This window comes from Lagopus muta, chromosome 5, assembly GCF_023343835.1.
Source record: "Lagopus muta isolate bLagMut1 chromosome 5, bLagMut1 primary, whole genome shotgun sequence".
Taxonomy (NCBI): domain Eukaryota; kingdom Metazoa; phylum Chordata; class Aves; order Galliformes; family Phasianidae; genus Lagopus; species Lagopus muta.
Window position 1 is genome coordinate 53713342 of NC_064437.1, and position 20762 is coordinate 53734103.

The 20762-nt window shown below is 50.3% G+C and overlaps 1 protein-coding gene across 2 annotated transcripts in view; it reads left to right on the forward strand.

Moving 5' to 3' along the window:
• The window catches only part of SUFU (SUFU negative regulator of hedgehog signaling), an 86479-nt gene extending 72003 nt beyond the window's left edge, over positions 1–14476 (forward strand). For both annotated transcript variants that reach the window (XM_048946627.1, XM_048946628.1), the window contains exons 11-12: positions 5742–5810; positions 9183–14476. In XM_048946627.1, the coding sequence (XP_048802584.1) occupies positions 5742–5810; positions 9183–9272 (159 nt within the window). In that variant the 3' untranslated portion in view covers positions 9273–14476. The remainder of the gene's footprint in view (positions 1–5741; positions 5811–9182) is intronic.
• Positions 14477–20762: the final 6286 nt, after the last annotated feature.

Below are 20762 nucleotides of genomic sequence, written 5' to 3' on the forward strand. Positions count from 1 at the left end.
CTACTCTTCCCCAGATGCATCTGTCCCAAGACAAACATTGTCTAAATCTTTTAGGTGGCTTCCCCCAAATTCTTGGTCAGGCCTAGGGCAATCTGAATTATCACTTTCCAGTAAGTTTATCACCTTCCCACAACACTCCCCCAAATCCCTTTCTGTTCTTTTTTCTCACAGCCTCATTTCATGAGACACCAGGAGAAACTTAACATTAGAAGTTAAAGCATCCCATTGGTCATCATGATCCATTCTTCAACAGCGTGTTTCCTAGCCCTTTGTCTAGGCTAGCTTTGGACAAGTCAAGTTCTCCCATCCTTCAACCAACTGACTACCCTCTGGCCTAACGCTCCTCCCTTGCTACTTGAACTACATTTTGGCTACTCTTTGTAACTTTCCTCTCACCTGCTTGGACCATTTGCTGAAGTGGCTGTTCTGCCTTAGCATTTTCACTCTGAAAGAATTGTGTTGCTTGGCTCCCTTGCCAGCTCTCTTCAGCTCAGCCAAACTTTGTGTTTGCTGGAAGCAGCCCTGTCTACAAGGTGGATCTCATCAGGCTGGACCTAGGACTAGCCTTGTAGCTGGGAATGTCATAGGAGATCCCACAAGGTCAAAATCTTTCAGCATCGTCATATACTTCCTCTTCTGGAATTGTAACATCACAGTGTGAAGCAATAGGGTCCCTCAGGCATCTGTGAGTGGATGTTTTTCCAGTACAAGGAGAGTTACGAATCTCCTGGAAGAGCAACAATGGAATTTCCCATCAAAGGTGTTTGTCGCAATGCTGGTACCTTGGAGGCTGTACTGAGATGGTACGGGCCTCTTCAGGCAGTGTCAGGGCTGGGCATGACGTAGAAAGACTTAATGACAAGGCCAGAACCATCAAAGCAAGGCAACGTGAAGAAGGCCAAGCTAAGGGAAAGCCAGGAGAGGGGCTGGGGATGCTCATGGCACAAAACACAAGTCAAGGGGTGTATTGATAATGTCTAATTTCGGTGGGAAATGCTGACACACCTTAACTGCATTGTCTCTGTGCTGTCAACAGGAATTAATCTGAAACATTTTTAGGGCAAAGGGCTCCTAAATGCTGCTGGGTATTTGCAGAAGTAACAGATGACATGCGGCTTAGGGTACAGCTGCTCCACCCAGCCTAGGCATAGCACCTGTATGGATGAGCAGTGTCTGAGGAGTGCTGGTGTGATTTACATAGGGGTTTATTGCAATACATCTCCACCTTCTCTGCCTGAGCTGTACAAGCCAGCTCTGTACTAAGTCCAGATCTAATAAAACCTTTATTTTCTTTGACAAACCTGTTAGAAAAGCAAGTGGCAATGTTTAATGCAAACAAAGCACTAGGACAAAGTGTGGGATCATTTGGTTTTGTTTCTAGGTAGGCAAGAAAGTGAGTATTACCAGTAAAAGCATCCATGCTGATTTGTCCCTGGGCCAATTGCTTGTATTTTGCCCTGAACAAAACACATTCCCCGAAGCTAGACAAAGCTGCAGCTTAATTCCTAGCTCAGCTTCTAAGGGTCTTCCAAATCAAAGGTGTGCCAGCTGTCCTAGGCTGTCAGAATCAGCGTGAACTGTGGTCCACAGCAACCTCTCCTATGCTAAGAATTTCCAGTCCTCATTGAATTCTAATGTGCAAGAGAGATGGGGTGTTAGGTGTGGAATGGTACCCATAAGCTGACTGTGAAATCTTTAATGTTTTACTAAGCACAAGTTGATTTCAAAGTCAGCTGAACTAGCCTAGAGCCCCATGACCTTGTGAACGTCTTTAGATCTCACCTGTTTTCCTGCATTTGCAGCTGTGTACCTGTAACAAGTCACAATACAGGTTTCTCAACTGTCTGCGGGTATGGAGGCTTCGACACAAGCTCCTTCACTTGACCTGTAGCTAAGTCCTGTAGGTAAGAAGTAGGTTTCAGACGAGCTCAGGTGGGATTTACCACGAGAGGGAGACATCATGCTTACAGCATTCCCTGAACACATCCACCTGAGCGGGGCTGCCTCGCACGGTGTTTTGTAATGTGTCAGCAGATGCAGCTACCAGTGAGGCAGAGGGAAACGTGGACCTTGATTGTTGCAGTAGGTGCCTCTGATAGACAACAGATACTTCTCTTGTGGGTAGTCATCATCTTCCGAGCTTCTGCAGCATTACTGACATTCACAGAGCCACAGAGCACATGGGAAATTGAAGAGTGAATCTGCTAGCAACAGGATGGCATCTGTCTGGGCCTCTCTGGGTCAGGTCACAGAGATCCCAGTGTAAGCAGAACTGTATAGCGCCAAAGGGAAGGTCCCAGATAGCCCCAGCTGCTTGGCGAGGCCATTCTCTGTGCATACTGCAAACAGCCATGACAAAGGCTGAGTTACACCCTGCAACCAGCTTCAGCAGGCCAGGAAGGCGGGAATGTTTGCACAGAGCTGTGAAAACACAGAGCTGTGAGCAGCCGACCGCTATGGCTCCAGGAGAGCTCGGACGCCTCCTCAGCACTGCCCAAGAGATGTCATGGGAGGAAAGGCTGAGTCTGTGTTTTGGATGACTTCATTTGTCCTCCAGATTGCAAAGACTCTTCCCCTAGCTGGAGCTCTGTTTTCGTTGGGGGAGTGAAAAAGCTGCTTCATCATTATGATCTCTGTGCAGCGTCCTGTTGATAAGATCAGCTAACAGCACTGAAGGAAAACTCTAGATTCAGGCCTGAAATATAAAGTGAACAGGGCCTATTTGTTTAATTTGAGCTTCTAAGGTTTAAATCCCAAAGGAAATTAAATTAGGTGCCTAGAGCAATGGCAGTCTGTCATGTTTATTTGCTGGGAATGTCACCTTTAATATCATGCACATATAACGTGTGTGCGTTAATGTAATGGGGTATCATACTGTGCAGGAGCAGGCATGCTACAAGAGCTGGAAATGTGAGATATTGTGAGCGAGGGAAGCTGAGATGGGATCAGATTTATTCTCATCCTTCTCCACAGGAGCAAACACCAGCATGAAGCTGTTCTGCTGACTGCAGGTGTGGATGTCGTCCTGATCTATGAGCAGACCTTAGTGTTCTTGGGTCATTTAAATTGGGCTACTTCTAAAAGGAGAAATGTTGTCTGGATGCAAATCCAGGACTGCCGTGCTTCTTACTTCAAAGCAGCTGGTGTGCTGGGAACGTGTGCCTTCTGCATCCTCAAGAGAGTTCTGGAGTGCTGCATGTTCCCTGAGCTGAGGGATCCTTTAGCTTACCAATTTGGTTGCACCCGTGCTTTAGAGATTCCCTTCTATTCCAGGAAGGAGGACAAGTTTCCCCAGCTGCATGGGGCTACATAGGAGGCCTTGGGGTGGTTTGTTTCTGACTCAGACTGCTGCAGGTTGCTGAGGATGGGCTGTGTGTCACACACTGTTTGAATGTCACTGCAGCAGTTTGTCACTGCAGCCAGAGACACTTGCCCTCCACCAAAGTTAACTATCTATGCAGGGCTTGCAGAACAGCACTGCAATCTTTTCTCAGCCTGCTCCAAAGCACAAGCTGCCGCCGCTTCAATCTCACAGCCGCAGTCCATGAGACAGCTGAGCTGCAGACTGCTGTCCCACTCCGCCTGTCAGACCCTTCAGGGAGCCAGTTCAGCTCACTAAATCAGTGGAAGTTGTTGTTTGGTTGCTGGTTTTTTTTCAGCTGGATTAACAAAATCCACTGAGAGGGGATGGTGAGCTGCAGATGGGCTTGGCTCAGGGGATCACACCCCACACTGGTGCTTGTCGCAGTGCTCCACATAGGCTTGTCTTCACGCTGCAAGTCTGTGGCTTAGCCAAGACCTGACTGCTCCCCCACTTGCTCCCTCGAGCCCTTGCTGCTCACCCCTGCTCACCCTGTATTGTTTTCCAGCAGCAGAAGAGCAGCTGGCTGCCTCCACATGTGGTTCCCATTTCTTCCCTGCCTCTGGCACCTTGGGAGCGCCCAGGGGTCTTCCTGCTGCGCTTCTCTTCCAGTCCCCCTGCCAAAGATGTGACTCCTCATTCCTGCTCTCTCACCCATCCCAACCTCTGGCATTTTTGCTCATCCGTGGAGGGCTGAATATTCATTTCCTCTTTGCCTGATTGCTGTGAATACCAATTCCTCCTCCTTTTTCCGGCTGCTCTGTACATTTTGATGTCTGCCAAATTGTTTTCATTCCCTCGCCCCATTGCAGGCTGCACCTCCGCAGAAACTGATCTGCTCTACTCAGAGCCCCAGCTCCCCACCCAGCTATCCCTCCTGGGCTGAGCGATCAGGTTGCCCTCCTGTCTCTGACACAGACAGTCAGCTTCCTCATTCTGCAAGCAGCCAACAAACGAGTGTCTCCAGTTCAACAGGCAGAAAGTTACAGCCTCCTGCAAGGAGACTGCAGCAGTTTGCAGTGGCACTGCGTGTTTCAGTGCAATGTTTCTCAGCTTGCCAGTCTGCAGATTGGTGCCAGGTTGCAGAGTTCTGTCCAAAGCAGCAAGCTCCTGGCTGCTAGCTGAAGCAGAGCTTTTTCCAGGCTCAAGGTATGAACAGAAAGTCCTGATGGGCTACCTGCATCCAGGCTGAGCAGCTCAGTCATAAACCCTGGCCTGAAGTCTGCTGCAGGTCGGAGCTAAATGAGGAGGGAAATTAGTGGAGAATGGAGGCCACAGTTCCCTCATCCCCCAGGAAAACAGTGTACAGTGTTGGCAGGGCAGCAGGGGTGAATGGAAGAGAATTCAGATACATCATAGCTCTTGAATCTGGATTTGGTGTTTTCTTACTACCAAAGGAAGAAAGGGAGATCAGAGTACTCCCTTTCTTCTAGCCAACAGTCCTGCTGGTATTACCAAAACACAAGCCAGCAGCTTCAGCTAAGTAGTCCACGTTGTCCAGGCAGTCATGCACTCCCTGCTCCCATTCCTGGCTCCAAGGAGCTAGAAGTGGTTTCCTGCAGGGCCATGCGACTGCCAGGCCAACCCTCTTCCAGCCCAGGGCAGGAAGAGACAGGATAAGGAAGGGGTCTGGGTATGATGACTGCTTTGGGGATGGAGAGTAGTGCCAGAAACAGAGGAAAGAGGGGAGCGAAGGAGGGAAGGGAGATGCAGAGGGAAAGAAGCAAACCTGTAGGTTGAAATAGGAATAACATGCTGGGTTCTCTGTAACTCAACTCCCAGGAATGCCACTCCAACACACTTGCGTTGCGTGGGGATGTTGTCCCCATCCCACACTGCATTTCCATTCCCATTCCAAATCTGCTGACTGCTGGGGACTCCAGCCTTTGCATCTGCAGCAAAAAGAGGCAGAACATGTCTGTTTTGGCTATTATGTGCCTTCCTAAAGAGAGTGCAGGTTTTTCTCCCCATGAGTGCAGGGTTTGCTCCCCCGTGTTCCTCTGCTTTATATAACTTGTGGTCTTCATGGAGCTCCACTCCCAGAAATCAGATGAAAGCAGCACTGTCTCTTATTGCCTCTCTAGCAGTTGTTATCTTGACCCCTTTTCCTTCTTCCCTACTCTGTCTTTCTAAAGCTGGGCCTCTAATTTTAGTCTTAGGAAGATAATTGAGGGTCGAAAAAGATTGCCATATAATTTTAACATTTTTAGTGTGGTTGAGGCAGGAGGCAAAGTTAGGAGCTCCTTGCCCTTAAGCCGATGTGTTGCAGGAATGAAGAACATTCCTGGTACAGCTTGCTCAGTGGAAAAGTCATTCTGTTGCTTGGCAGTTAGCTAAAACTGGGAGTGAGAAGACATAAACCACTGTATTTCCTTTGCAGATCCTATTGACCGAAGAGTTCGTAGAGAGAATGCTGGAAGATTTAGAAGATCTGAACTCTCCAGAGGAAGTAAGGCTGCTTCGTTCCTGCATCCCCACTGTATGCCCCAGAGAGCCTCACAGAACCTCTGAAGGCTTTGTGAGACGTTTACCTCTTCTGTGGGATAGGGTACTGAGAGAAAGGATTGCAAGAAAAGCAGAGCAGTTTTGGGTATGAAGGGAGATGCTGCACATCCTCTCCTTCAGCATCATTCCCCACTGTCTGTCTGGGCACTCCGACCCAAAGCAGCGCAGCCCCTGGGCCAGGTGTCAGGGTTTGCCTTCATGTTGTGGGTAACCTCCTCAGGAGCTCACCTCCTCCCCACTGCCAGAGCAGCTGAACGCAGTGGCAGCACATTTACTACTGAACAGTCTGTCCTTGGGGGCCTCCTTTTGGTTTGGGAACATTTTCATGTCTGTTCTTGGCCCTCACCTGCTGCCCCTGCAAGTCAGTGCACAGCGTGCAAAAGACCATCCCCAGCCTGAAAATGTTACAGCAGCGGCTGAAGGAGCTTTATAAAGCTTTGCTGTGTGGTGCTAAACTTCCCCTTGCCATGTGATCTCTTCCTGGGGAACATTTAACACCCTGTCTCCCATGCATGCCATATAAATATTCTGACTGACTTCAAAGAGCAGTGGCAAAAATGACATGTAATATTTTTAATCCCATTTTTTACAGCTCCCTGCAGACTCTAAAGAAACTTTCCTTGGCTTGTCGAGCAGCACTCCTATCCCTCGCCCCACTCCCCTCCCCCCAGGAAAATCTCAGGGCTCTAATTGTTTAATCCAGAGTTGATTTAATGCCAGGGTGTTCTTCGCTGTGAGAGTGAGGAGAGCACACTGCTGGCTGTGCAGGGACTTTCAGGCCAGCTTTTATCCAGTTAAACCTAATCCAAAGCTCATTTTGGCCAGTGACATGGAAGCCCAGGAGCGCTTGGTCGGAAGGCCCTTTAGTAGGGCTCTGGATTGCTCGTGTTCCTCTGTGCCCTGCAGCGAGGTAAAGGCAGTGGGCATGGCAGCTTCTGGCACGGCAGCTGGCCTCTGAGTTACTGTGACTTTGCTAAATTAAAAAGTGAAAAGCAAACAAATGCAAAGGATGACTTCTCCGAGAGGATTGCTTTGGAACCACTCCTGTTTATGAAAAGGAAAATACTTGAGATGAAATGTGATCTTTCAGTGTTCAGATCCCTCCGAGGATTTGTATGTTACGGGATCCCAGTTTGGGCCAACTTAACACATTCCTCACAGCTCTGGCTGATGATATTCATGCGATTGACCGAAGCTCTGTCCGTGCTGCAAGGAGAGTCTTTCTTTCGCTACGTAACAAGGCTCCCAGATTAAGTAAAATATCTTTGTCTGAGTATCTTTAGCATGTTTTTTACATACTCTTGACCTTGAACTCAGGAGGATCCCCTAGGCTATACGGAACCACTGGATTACATGGTCCAAGCTATACACAGGGACTGAGTTAAAGAAAGAAAAACTAAACAGTACTAAGTGGAATTTGGACTGTTTGTGTTTACTAGAGAAGGAAAAAGTAAAAGTTCTGGCGAGCCATTGCCCAGAATGATCCTTCTGCCTTCCCTCAGATCATGGGTCAGGCCCAGAACCACCAGCCTGGCACATTAAGGTCAGTGGGTCCCAACTGCAAGTTACCCGTGTACAGAAGCTGTGCATGGAGCAAGGTCAGGAGCAAGTTCATAGCCCACTGCAGCCATCCTTCCTGTGGAGCAGATGTCTGCAGGGGAACTTCTCTAACAAGAACCTACCCTGAGCAGGTGTTGATGTCCTTCAGAATGGGGCTCTTATGGGAAGAAAGACAACTCACTGGATAAAGATGGATAATTGCAGGTCGTTTTCCCTTGCACAAGCTCTCTGTGTACGTAATAGCCCCTGTGCAGCTTCCAGCACTGCTGGCCTTGTACAGAGGGCTCACACAGGAAAGGATGGCTGTGTCTGGGGCAGTTCTGAAACAGCTGCCTCCGTGTCCTGTGACTGCAGGTGGGCTAGGATCCTGGTGAGATTCCTCCCTGAGGATGCTGTAGAGGCATCAGGGATGAAACTCATCAGGGATGAGTGCAGCAGAGATTTCAAAACAAAATCACCCTGCAAACTGATTTCCAGCCTTGTGTTCTGGCCTCTCAGAAGAGTCAGTGGGATTGCTTGGAATGCTGGGCCAGAAGTGGCTGTTCTGCTGCCATGTTGCCACATACAAGCTTGAAGCCTTTATTAGTGCTGCATCTAGGATGTTTGCCTTTTTTTTTACTTCTTGCACTCTTAGACGTGGCTTTGGCAGCTCAGCAGTGACAGCAAAATTCTAGTGACACAGAGGGGGAGCTTTTCTTGCTCCAGGATTGCACTTGTCAACCCACAGATGCCCCACAAGCTTTCCCTGCTAAGCAGCACATCTTTAAGTGCCTGCCCTTTGAACAAGAAGGCGATGGGAGGGTCTGGTCCATGTTAACCCCTGCATGACTGTCAATGCCAGGAAACAGCTATTATTGTTCCACTCTGTGATGGTTCAGTGCTGCCCTGAATCTCCTGTGGCCCTGGTCAAATATGCTTCTCATGGGAACTCCTTGGACTTCTGTCCCTAAACAGTCATGTTTGGGATCCGGGATGTTCAGGTGCCTTCCCAGCCACAGGCTGGGTGTCCTGCAGCAGCATTAGGACAGGAGCCTTGCATTGTTTAGGAAACATCTGCCAGAAACACTGATGTGTAAACCAGGCTGGGGCAAAAATCTCCATTCCCTGTGCTTCAGTCAGTGTTTGCAAAACAGCCCAAGCAGCTGAGTGCGAATAGGAGGCATTGTGCGGGCGCTGTGCAAAGCCTTTGTGCAGGGGGTCAGGCTGGAGCAGAACTGCTGCTCAGGCATGCTGACCTCCCAGCCAGGGCTCCCTCCATGGACGGCCATTTGCAAACCCTCTCAGTTCTGCCCTCAGCAGGGCTCACGCACACCCCACCCTGTGCGGGCTGGGCCCCACGAGCTGCCAGAATGCTTCCTCTGAAGAAAAGTGGGGCTCTGGAGAGGAGGTGGAGGGAAAGGGACATAGCCAAGTGGAAGGGGAGAAAAAATGCACTTGTGCTGTGAATTTTCAGCAGATCGGGGAGGGGAGATGGTGATGGGAGCAGAAACCCTCCGGAATCCATCTGATGAAATAAACAATGCTTGGGCTGAAATCTCATAACTTTACTTTGGCAGCTGAGGCACAGGCCACATTATCTAATGTCCACTGCTGTCCAAAACATACTGATGGGGAAATGTTTTCTTAGTGGCCTCTTGTTTTAAGTAATAATAATAACACAGGGCCGCCTGCCTTTGTACCCATTTTGTGGGGTTTTTTTTTCTGTGGGTTAGATTGCAGTGATATACATTAACTGGTTCTCTGTGTTGTCTTACAGTTTAAACTTCCAAAGGAGTACAGCTGGCCTGAAAAGAAACTGAAAGTCTCCATCTTGCCAGATGCTGTGTTCGACAACCCACTGCATTAGAGCTGAATTACACCCTTCTAACAACTGGGAGAGCCAAGTTACTGTCCATTACCCAGTGACTCACAGGATAATTAATGCAGTAAAAACTCTGCCTGCAAATAAAAGAGTTTGCTGCACAACCACTGCAAACAGAAGAGGAGCAACTCAGCACCAGCCCAGACCGAACTGAGCCTTTTCCTTTATCCTTCCCAAGGCTGAGCTCTCTGGGAACAGCCTGCGTATGTGTGAGTGCGAGTGAGAAATATTTAACTATGAAAATTAGTAGTAAGAATCCTTTCTCTCTCCTAGCTACAGAACTTCCCTCTGCCTTAGCCCAGGGTGTAGGCGCTCTGCACGCCTGTATTTACACATGCATTCTGCCAGGTGCAAGCCTATAATCCATGGATTAAATGTTCTTTACGTGACTCTGGAGTCCTTTTGTTAGCCAAACTTTTACTGACTGCAGAACTGTTCTTCCATGTGCTATTTTTTTTTTCTTTTCAGAAACAGAATGGTATTTCCCCTGTTTAAAGGAGGCCAAAAGCTCACATGCTTGAAGCTGAACAGATTTAAAGATGAACTTTCTAGTTCAGTCAAGAAAAACAAACCCAGATACTCCCTGCCCTCAAATTAGGCATGTTTTAAGTGTTAGTGTTGGTGCTATTAGCTATGGTATCGCTGCAAACAGAGGCAACTTTATTCTCACGCATCCTGTCCTTGTGCCTGAACCCCAGGGAAGGTCACAACCTCTGGTTTTGCACAAGCAGGAGGAAGAAAGCTACCGGGGCGGGGGAGATCTCCTGTTTACAGTGTGTTTATCTTTAAAGAGATACTGTCAAGTATTTTTTCTTTGCTATTGTACAGTATTGGAGAAGCTAGAAAGAACCGTTTGTTCACAGGGCAACTTCAGCAGCTCTGCAGGATCCAGAGGGGAGGCTCAGCCTCGGTAAATCCAACTATTCTTGTCACTATGGGGGTTATGTCCTATCGCAGCCCCTCCAGCCTTGCAGTGATGGCTCTTGTTGCAGCTGGTGTCCCTCCTTTTGGGTAGATTTGGACTGAAAAGCATCAAAAGCAGCTTGAAAAAGCCCCCTCCTCTAGATCTGTATGGCCTCTTGCCCAGAGCCAAATGTGGTGTGCAGAGGACACAGTCTGTTCGGTCATGTTGTGTCTCTGCATCGTGATGCTGGCCCCTGCGTTTATGCTGAAGCAGTCAACCACAGGGCTTCACCCCCTGCTGCTGCTGCAGGTTGTTCCTGATGCATATTCCCCCAACCCTTCTTTGCCCATTGTCTTTCAGTGGCAACTTTTCTCTCCTTGTCAGAGGAGATGCAGCTTTCTCTTCCACCCTTTTCTGCCAATTTAGCTTGGCTGTTTCTTCTTCCCGAGTTGTGCACAATTGCCAGTTGCTGTGTGATCGTAATACAAGTGTAACAATAGCTTTTAACACTTAACTCACCTGATCAAACAGCAAAGTCCAGGAGGCCTCTTGGTACCCCAGGCTTGGATTTCTGTTTGTTTTTTCTTCCTGGCACAGACGGCTTTAATGTTTTTTTGCATATATTTGAGGCTGGTTAATGCTGGTCAAGAAGCAGAGCTAGGAGCCGCAAAGCTTTCCTTGGACTTGCTACAGAAATCCTCTGTGGCCTCAGGCAAGTCACTCAATGTGTCTCTTTGCAAAGAGGGTGATTATTGACTAGAGGGCTGTAGGACCTACCGAAGCATGCCAGGGTTTGCAGGGGAGGGCGTGCTTTGTGTACAAAGTAGTATTTGTATTATTATAATTGTTGTTATATTATAATTTAAGGCAGGCCAAATGCAGGGTCCAACACTGCTCAGCAGAACCTTCCTTTCTGCAAAGCTACGAAAGCAATTTACATGTAAATGAGTTTGTCATTTTGTCTGAACTCAGCGGATCATCTTAAAATCCTGCTGTGAAAGAACAAACTTTCGGATATCTGCATGTACCAGCCAGAGTGATTTCTGTGCTGTGGCAGACTGCATTCATCCATGGGATCTATTGGCCAGTATTCATTGTCCTGGTTCACACTAAGCCTGCACAAGCCTTCTGCACTCAAGATGCATATCCAGGGCTGCAGAACATGGGAATCTACCAGTCCAGCTTCAGAAATGGTGTCCCCAAGCATCCTGCCACAAGATAGTGAACAAACAGACAATTGTGATGGTTGGAAAAAGGGCAGGGAGACTTCTAGAATACTGTCCCAAAGCCATCTACCAGCAGTAGCCCATGGACTGCTCTGGTATGGGCTTGCTGAGGGTGCTTGAAGCAGCACTGGCCCGTCACCATGAGGCTGACTGCTCTTCCTTTTCTCCAGATGCTAGCTGTCATTACAAGGAGCTTAAAGTCCACATCTTAGTGGAGAAGGGGTGTTTGGAAGGTCAGCTGTTGCTCTTCCTGCAGAGATCGGCACAGGGCAGAGAGAAGTCCATCAGAGCTCTGTGGGTCTCACGCATCTGGAAGGCTCAGGACCTCCTGTCCTTTGACCTCTGGGAGCCTTTGCAGCAGGGCAGGTGGCTCCTCCAGGCTGCCTTGTGCTCCAGTTCTGCCTATGCATATGTTTTCCTCACCATATTTACTCTCATCAGACGCTCTGGGTTGGGTTTTCATTGACTTCAGAGGGAGCACACTGAATGCACTTGAAAATCCACCCAGTATACTTTGTGTGTGTTTTTTTTTTGTTCCGTGTCATGTATTTATATATAGTTCTGTGTATTGAGTTATGAACAGGTGGCATGCCAGAAATCTCTATTTCTGCAACATTTTCTCAACAGATCTTTGCCAGTATCCGGATAACAATTATGGAGATTTCAGGGGAAGGAAGTGAAATCTTCCCTTTTAGCTAAGGGGGAAAATACTAGACAAAAGTTAACTGCTAAAATAGAAGACAGTCTTACTGTTAGACCAACTAAATGAGAGAAGCTGGTGAAAGTCGACCCTTCAGCTGCAAGGCTGTGCTGCTGCCTCTCAACAGTTTTGAAGAAAAAGAAAGTTGCATGTTGTTGGGCGTTGTGAGGAGCTGAGCACCCACAGGACCTCCCCTCCCCCGATTCGCTTCACGTTTGCAACCATGCCAAAGGCTTACTCATTGGCAAGTAAATGAGATCTCGAGTTTGGATATTTTCATCTTGGGGCAAGAGGACATGCCTGTGTGTGAAGGAACTGGAAAAGAAACCTTTGTATTTTAGTGAGCGAATACTTTTAAAAAGGAAAGTGCATCAGTGCTCATAAATGCCATGCTATTTTCTAGCCCCAACCTGCTGAGGTAGTAGGTCTACTGGTGCTGATTTTTCTTCTAGATTGTGTAAAAGGTCTGAAGCAGGATTATATGAAGCCAAAACCCATGAGGCGTCTGTTGTCTAGAGATAGTGATCTGGATATAAATGTCAGTTTAAAATAAGTGGGTACAAGTTTTCTCTCTCCTGGAGAAATCTCATGATGCAGTGAGGTAGGGGTATTTCCAAAGATGAAGAGCCTCGTGGCCGATCTGCAATGCCTTGAAAATGCAACATGTGACAGCAGTTCTGGAACAAGGGAAGTCCCAAAACCCAGGACTGCTTTCCTCTCAACTTGTGATTAAAAACAGAAGAAAGATTGTATAGTTTCAGCATGTGGGATGTGACCTGGGCAGAGCAGTCGGTCTTGTAGCTGGAGTGACCTACAGTGATATTTTCAGTGGCTTCGTTAGGTGGTGCCTGCTGTGTGTAATATCTTTGAGGATGGTGATAGATTGGTTTTACTGTACGTAGATATGCCAGCGGTGATTTGAAGTGATATTCTGAAGCTCCTCGCTTCAAATATTCAGTTGCTCTTGGATGACTTTTGAAATGACACCATTGGGTCATCAAATGGTCTTTGAAGAAGTGGGGATTTTGTTTTTCATCTGCGACCAGTAGAAATATTTAGGAGGTGTAGCTTAAAAAAAAAAAAGTTGAAAGCAGAGCTTGGCTAGGAGAGAATGGAGTGCCGGGGAGAGGCTGCGTGCTGGAGGCAGGTTAGCAGCCTCCCTTGCACCCACAGCTGGGGCTTCTTTGAGGCAGCACAATCCTTTGTGCCATCTCAGCGGGATGCAGGGAAGCCAGAAACCAAAGGGAGCATCACGGAGCTGCCCTGGTCCCTGCAGACCAGTCCTCGTGTCCACACCACTGCCTACTGAAATGTGGGGTGAGGACCTGGCTGTGCGCATCCCACTGCATGTTCACACCTTGGCCTGTGCCCATTGCAGAGGGTGTGGGCTGCGAATGACTGTGTTAGCTCAGAGATGGGGAATGGCGATGCAGCTGCTTCTGAATCATTTGGTTTTTTAATGAGCGTGGGGCAGGGAGTGGAGCTCTCGCTCCGCTGCCCCCCACGGGAGCCCCCAGGCTGGTCACTGGGCGAACATTATTGCTCACCCAGCATCCGTTTGCTTCATCAAATGTTCCCCAGCTCCTCACAAAAACCTCTCTGAGATGCTCCACTGAGGATGTTGGCTGGCTGCATGCTTCTCATGCTGGTTGGAGGACGCGTCTGCTTGGAGACGCAGCTGCTTGAGTGTCTGTCTGCCCTGTGGTCATCACCCCCTAGGCAGGCATCCAGAGCTTGTGGACCGCTTTGCAGGCTTGTATCTGGCTGAGGCAGGGCAGCACCACACCAGTGCAGAGACATTCAAGGTCAAGCTGGACAGGGCTCTGAGCACCTGATGGAGCTGTAGGTGTTGCTGTTCACTGCAGGGGAGTTGGACCAAATGACCTTTAAGGGTCCTTTCCAACTCGAACCATTCTATGAGAACCTTCAGGCCTGATGGGCCCAAAGACCCACGCGCCTCATTTTGTCCTAGCCTGGACACAGCCCCGCAGTGCTGCTGGGTGGAATCCTGCGCTTCAGCTCGTGTGCTGCTCCTGGGTGAGCTGGGGTCACTGCTGGCACCAGGACAGCCGCCACGCTCAGGAGGCAATCCTGTGCAAGGGTCCTCCTTCACATCCCATATTGTGCCTTAATTCTCCCTTCGAGTGACGCTGTGAGGGCAGATGAGCTGTCGAGCAACTGGGAATCCCTCTCAGTGCATCTGTCCCCATCGATAAAAGCAGGCTTGCCCAGAAGCCAGACTGCATCTAAAACAAGCTCTACATGTGTGCATCCCGAGATGCTAAAGCTGAACTTAGGTCTCTGGGACCAGTTTTGAACAAGCTCTGTAGCAACCTACTATTTTTGTAACATTTTTTTTCTGTTGTGCAGTGCCTGCTTGTCCTCTTAAACAAAAAAAGAAACAAAAAAAAAGCAAAACAAACCAGCTTGTGCTCGACACCAGTCCAACATTTCAAGCAGAGAAGCCCCAGATTGTGCAGGCTGTGGACCTGCCCGTGGGGCTCCCCTAAACACAGTGTCCCCTTGACACTGCCGACAGGCCCCACGGCCCTCAGCTTGCCGTGAAGGGAGCCCGGCCCCTCGTGGGCTCAGCGGCCCTGGGCTCAGCTGCACACGTGAGGCCTACTGCAGCCTACGAGCACCGCTGCTGCTGTTTATACTCCAGCCATAACGCTGCGTCTCCTCTCTGTTAATAAAAAAGAGGAAGAGAGAGGAAAAGAAACAGCCTGTCAAAGCTGGAGGAAAATTCCCTGCCGATTGTTGTGTTTTGCAAACACTGCTCTTTTCTCTCGGCCTGTCCCTCCTCTCCCCGGCGAAGCTGGAGATCAAAATGGCTCCTTTGTTCCTGTCCCTGGGGCCCAACCGCAACGAAAGAGCAGCTCCGGAAACACTGCGCTGCACGCACGGCGCACGGCGGCGAGGGTGGGAGGGACGGCGCCGCGCTGCAGGTCCTACAGCAACGCCGTGTGCTTGGCTGGGTGCGGCGGCCCCGTGCCCGCCCTGCTGTCTGTGCTGCCCTGATTCCACAGCCCCGGGGCCGTGGGGGCTTCCCGGCCTCGCTCCGGCCCCACGGGGGATTTCAGCCCTTCACACCCCTCTCCTTCCCACCCGTGCTGGGCACAACGGTGTTTCTTACAGCGGTGCGGGGTGCAGGCTTTGCTGGTCGGTGCGGTGCTTTGCATTTCAGAGGGTTTCTGCACAACTTCCCGGGGGACCTGGGGACACATGTTGGGACCTTGGAGATGGCCTTTCTCCTCCACCCCACCCCCTTTTTTCTTTTTTTCTTTTTTTTTTTTTAATAAAAGACAAAACAGAAAGCTAAACTAGCAGAGGTTTTTAAATATTTTATATTAGTTTCTAATGTAAATTCTTACATTGTTATTTCAGTGCTGGGTATGTTTCACCTGCACGTGACTTTTGTAATATTTTTGTGAATCACTAAACGTTTTCTCCTCCCGTGTATCCTAAGTGCATTAAAGGTATTTGCATACTTCTTGGTGTCCTTCTCTGTGGGGGCTGTGATGAAACAGACCTTTGCTAACGTTATGATGATTTCCCAGTAACACTGAGCGGTTTTGCTGTAATCTTTTTACACTCCTCTGTAATAAATTTTTTTAAGGCCAGAGAGGGGAAGGGTGGAAGTTTGATGTGGGGAAGGGAAGGGATGTGCAGGGAGCTGGATGGGTTTTGCTCTTGTTCATCCCGAGACGTTGTCTTGGCCATCCCTGTGTCAAATAGAAGCAATGAGCGGATGGCTGCGGCCGGTTTCCTTGCCCCAAACTCCATGTGCCATCTGCCTCCCAGGCCTCGAAGCGCTGTTCATTCAGACAGCCCGGCAAGGACAGCACTGGGAACCTCCCCTCTGGCACCCAGTTAATCATTGCAATGCATCAAGGCTGTGCAGGAGATAAGCAGAGCGGGAGGGGAGCTCTGGACCCCACAGCACCAGGATCAGAGAGAACCTACATTGTCCCTTTGCGTGGCACATCCTGGCCGATGCCGTGTCCTGCCCCGAATCCCATGGAGCCAGACCTGGGTGCCCCTCCTGCCCACAGCCCTCGCCCAGCCCTGTGCCCCACCGTGCTGTGCTGCCCAGCCAAAAGCACCTTCGGGCGGTGAATTTAATTAAGGTTTGTGAAAAGCGGTGTCTGGGAGCCCCTCCTGGATCTGCGGCTCTGAACTTCATTAGGAGTGGTTTGTTGCTAATAACGCCGGCAGCTCCTCTAATTAATAATGGAAGGGCTGTGAGCAGATGCCAAGCCAGGAGAGGGAAGGGATTTGTTTGTTTATTTCTCTCCTTTTTTTTTTTCTTCTTCTTCCACAGTGTGCAGGGAGGGCTGGGGCATGTTTCCCAAAGTGAACGGCAGCACTGGGGACCTTGACATGCGGGAGGATGCAGAATAGGGAATGGGGTCCCCATGGCAAGGGGCTCGTGGCCACAGTGCTGCTCCTTGCCCACCCCATTCCCCTCCAGTGCTGATGTCACCACGGGGAAAACGAAAAAGAGGGGTTCAGGCTCAGGAACTGTGATGGGGCTGCCTGCAGGCTGCAGCCCGACAGCATTGCGAGGTGGTGGGAATCCCAGTCATTGCCTTAAAAGGAGATTTCGGAGACTTATTTGAAATTGTTTCCTTGTTATTCAGCTTATTGAGAGTTTAATTTCATTATTTGCAATATGACGTGAGGGGCTGTAGATGTGCTACCCGCACAACTCACAGCTATGGCCAAGGATGTTTCTGTGGATTTGGGGCCAGAGGGACCACTAAATCATCCCATCTGACCTCCTGTATTCGGAATTTCACCCAATTACTTGCATTGGGCCCAACAACTTGTGTTTTTGATTCAGGCATGCGTTCCAGCAAGACATCCTGTCTTCATTTGGTGACTTCAAGCGATGAAGAATCCACCACTCACTTCCCCTCATTGTTTGTCCCAGTGGTAAAAACACACGAGGAAAAAACCCCACTGCCGACTTATTCTGGATTTGGATGTGTCTGGCTCACACCAAACCAGGGTCATTCCATTCCCTTTCATCATCACAAAGTGACAAGGACAAGGGGACACCACGGCACCCGCATTGCCCTCAGCTGCCCACACGTAGGTGTGCAGCTGAGCAGCAATGAACCCTGGCAGCCCTATTGGTCTGCTGTTGGCGAGCAGCTCAAGAGTTAACCAACTTCCACCAGATGTGACCAACATGTCAAGACACGAGAAGTACGTGGTATGGATGTTTATAAGTACATCGACAGAAGGCATTCATAAAAGGTTATAAACCGTGGTAATAAGCAACCCATCAACTTGTTTGGACTCTAACACTTGATTAACCATTTATTAAAACACGCAGTAATCATTTATAAGCCGTAAGTGGGACCAAATGCAATGCACGACTCTCTCTGTGTTCATGGATGCCTCCACAATTCCCTTTACCCTGTGCTGTGTGTCCATGGCTAAAGGCTCACCGCCACCACTCCGTCCCCACTGCCCCCTCTGTGCAAGAGCCCTCAGGCATCCCTGTCCCCATCAGGCACAGGATGGGACCCCAGAAATGGTGGCAGTAGGGGACCCAGTTTGGGGACCTGAGCCCTAGGTGAGGGGCAGAGCCCCACTCCCTGCAGTCCTGACCCAGTGGTCTGGTAAGGGAACTCAGACACCGCAATGGCTTCATCCTTCTCTCAACAGGACCCTCCTCGTTGTTTGCCATTGCACTCCTGCTGCCCTCAGAGCAGCCATGTTTTCCTTCTCGGTGTCCTAATGAGACCTAAACCCATAATTGCTCCCATTACACAACCAGGATTGACATTTTATTAGCAATGCTTCCTGACCTAATTTACGCTGATACCGTCGTGCTCTTCCCATGGCTGTGGGCAAACAAAAGCAGTGCTTTGAGCACTGCAGATGCATGGGCTGTAGGCGAGCACCTGCCTCAGTTTCCCCGCACCAAGCAGGGACATGGGTTTGTACGACAGCAGATGCTGCCTGCAGCCCTAGGAACAACACATGGCTGTTCAAAGGAAGCTCAGTAGCGGCCCGGCGGGGGGCTTTTTAGCATGCGTGTGGTGCCGGGTCATTTGGCTGTAGCCTGCTTTAATTGCATGGAGCATGCAGAAAAGGAAGAGGGAGGATGAGAACTGCTCAGGAGCAAAGGTTTGCCTTGGCTTGGATGGGATCCTGCCCTGCTCCTGCTCTTACCATCCCACAGGGGCAAGGCAGCCTTGTGCCGCAGAGATCGAGGTGTGCAGAAAAGGCTGCAGGGAGGGATGCTGGGGCCACGGTCCTGACCGATCTATGTCAGTCCCATGGCTTCTGGGAACATGGCACAGCTCAGCCCTGGGCAGCCACCAAGGATCTCAGAACTCCATGTGAGCAGAGCTGCTGTCCAGAGAGCTTCATTTTGGGGGAAGCAAGGAGGAGCCTGCCCGGCCACCCGCCTCACTCGCTCTCGGAAAAGAGGGAAAGAAAATCGTTCTGTCTTTTTTTATTGTTGTTTGTTTGGATTTTTTTTTTGGGGGGGGGGGGGGGGAGGGAGAGGGGGAGGTTTGTGGTTTTGACGCAGTTTCCTGAAAATCCTGCCTCATCCTGCCAGGGGCTGAGCAAATGCACATCCCAGGCCTCTGCGGTGGGGGAGAGAAGGAGAGAAAAGCAGCGAGGGAGAGAAAAAAGCCTTTGCCAAACTGGCCTGACCAGAATGTGACACAAGAGCAGGAAATGAGTCACTCGGCAGGGCAGCTGCTCGCAGGCATTTCCATAGAAAGAAACCCCACCAGGCAGGGGAGCCGTGCTGCCCTGTTCCTAGCAACCCCAAGCTTGGATAGAGCACTGAGCATCAGTGGCATCCCCATGTGGATGGGCTGCCCCACATCTAGTTGGGCAACCTGAGCTCCAACCCCAGGCTTGGTTTTTCCACTTGGAGTTGGACATTCCACCCTGGATCTACCTCAGGATGAAGGAGATCTCCAGTGTTTTCTTTCCACCATTCTTCAGCAGAGCAGAGGGGTCCACAGCCCAACATAATTTCTGTACATCCCATGCCTCTGACACTCTGTGGGGTGACCTCAGCCACCTCCTGCGGGATTCAGGTGTTGGGTTCCCCTCCCAGAACATTTTTGTTCCTCCCACCTTCCCCTCACCTTGCTGCCTGCTGCCTGGGGAAGGGGCAGTCCACAAGATGTGCAGCACACCAATCAGGTCCAGCTCAGCCCCAGGAGCTGGGCTAGGTTTTGTCACTCACAATATTGGTTTTTATCGTGGCTCAGAGGAAATCTCAGGAGTGCAGTGTGTAGGCAGATAGGTAAACCTAGGTAGGGATGCTCCCCATCCCAAAATGTTTCCCATCAACGTGAGAGGGAAAGAGATAGGCAGAGAAATAGGACAGGAGACCCCAACTCTAAATAAAGCTGAGGGGAGCTGATACCCATCACTCTGCCTCTTGGCAGAGGCGTCCTGAAAAGGAACGCACAGAAAAACTCCGACCATCTGAGCCGGGGTGTACTGCAGGATGCTCACTATGCAGCAGGGAGAGGGTTGATTCATCACTGGGGCCATTGAGATCTGAAGGCTCTAGACAGGTCCATGGCTGCAGTTAGGAAGTCCTGCTCTATCCCTGCCAACCAGTTTGAAGTCTTTTGTGACCTCCTCACCGGTGGGAAATGGGTTAACACCAGCCACATGCTTTATTCCCTGCGCGTTTGGGGCCGGATGCACCACATCCCGCACAACAGCTGCAGAGCCATTTGGTGAGAGAGCTGTCAGGGGGACAGCCGGCTGCAGAGGGACCCCATGGGACAAATGGCTGCTGCTGGCATCGGGAGCACCCGGCCCCAACCTGACAAGCGGTGGGACCCCTCCCCGGAGCCCAACTACCCATGCACCAGGCAATAGGGCCAGGGTATGTGCCAGCTGGGCCCTGGTCTGCATTGCTGATTGCTGGTTGGGATGTCCTGCACGTCACCAAGGGTGGGACTGGGAGTCTCTGGGATGAGGGTGGTGCTGAGAGTGTGCAGCTCGGTGCAACAGTGGCAGGGGCAGCCTTCACTTTGGAAGAGCAAAAGGACAGGCCCCAGTGAGCTGTCCTTCCTTGAGGCAGCTGTTACCCACATCTGCATCTCTGAGTGTATCTCTGTACACTGTGTGCGTCTGTATCCCCATCTCCATTCGCATTTCCATCTCCGTGTTATCCCCAACCCTATGTCATTCCCACTCCATTTCCATCTCATCACCATCCCCACCCAAATCCCATTCTCATCTCCATCCCGTTGCATCTGCATCTCAATCCAAATACCATTCCTCTCCCCACCTCCATTCCCTCCCATCCCATCTGTATCCCCATTCCAACACCATCTCCCCTTGCCTCCCGTTTTCTCATCCTCATCCCCATTCCCTTCTCCCTTCGCCCTTCCCACTCCTATCTCAATTCCTGTCTGAACCCCATTCCCATCTCCGTCCGATTCCCATCTCAATCCTAACCGAATACCTATTCCCGTGCCCACCTCCATCCCGACCCACCTGTACTTCCACGCCGACCCAATTATCACCTCTATTCCCACCCCCACCACGGCCTCGGTCCCCGCACACCGCGGTGGGCCCCGCACGGCCACGGCCGCTTTAAGGCAGCGCCGCCCAGCGTCGGGGCGGAGCGCGGTGACGCG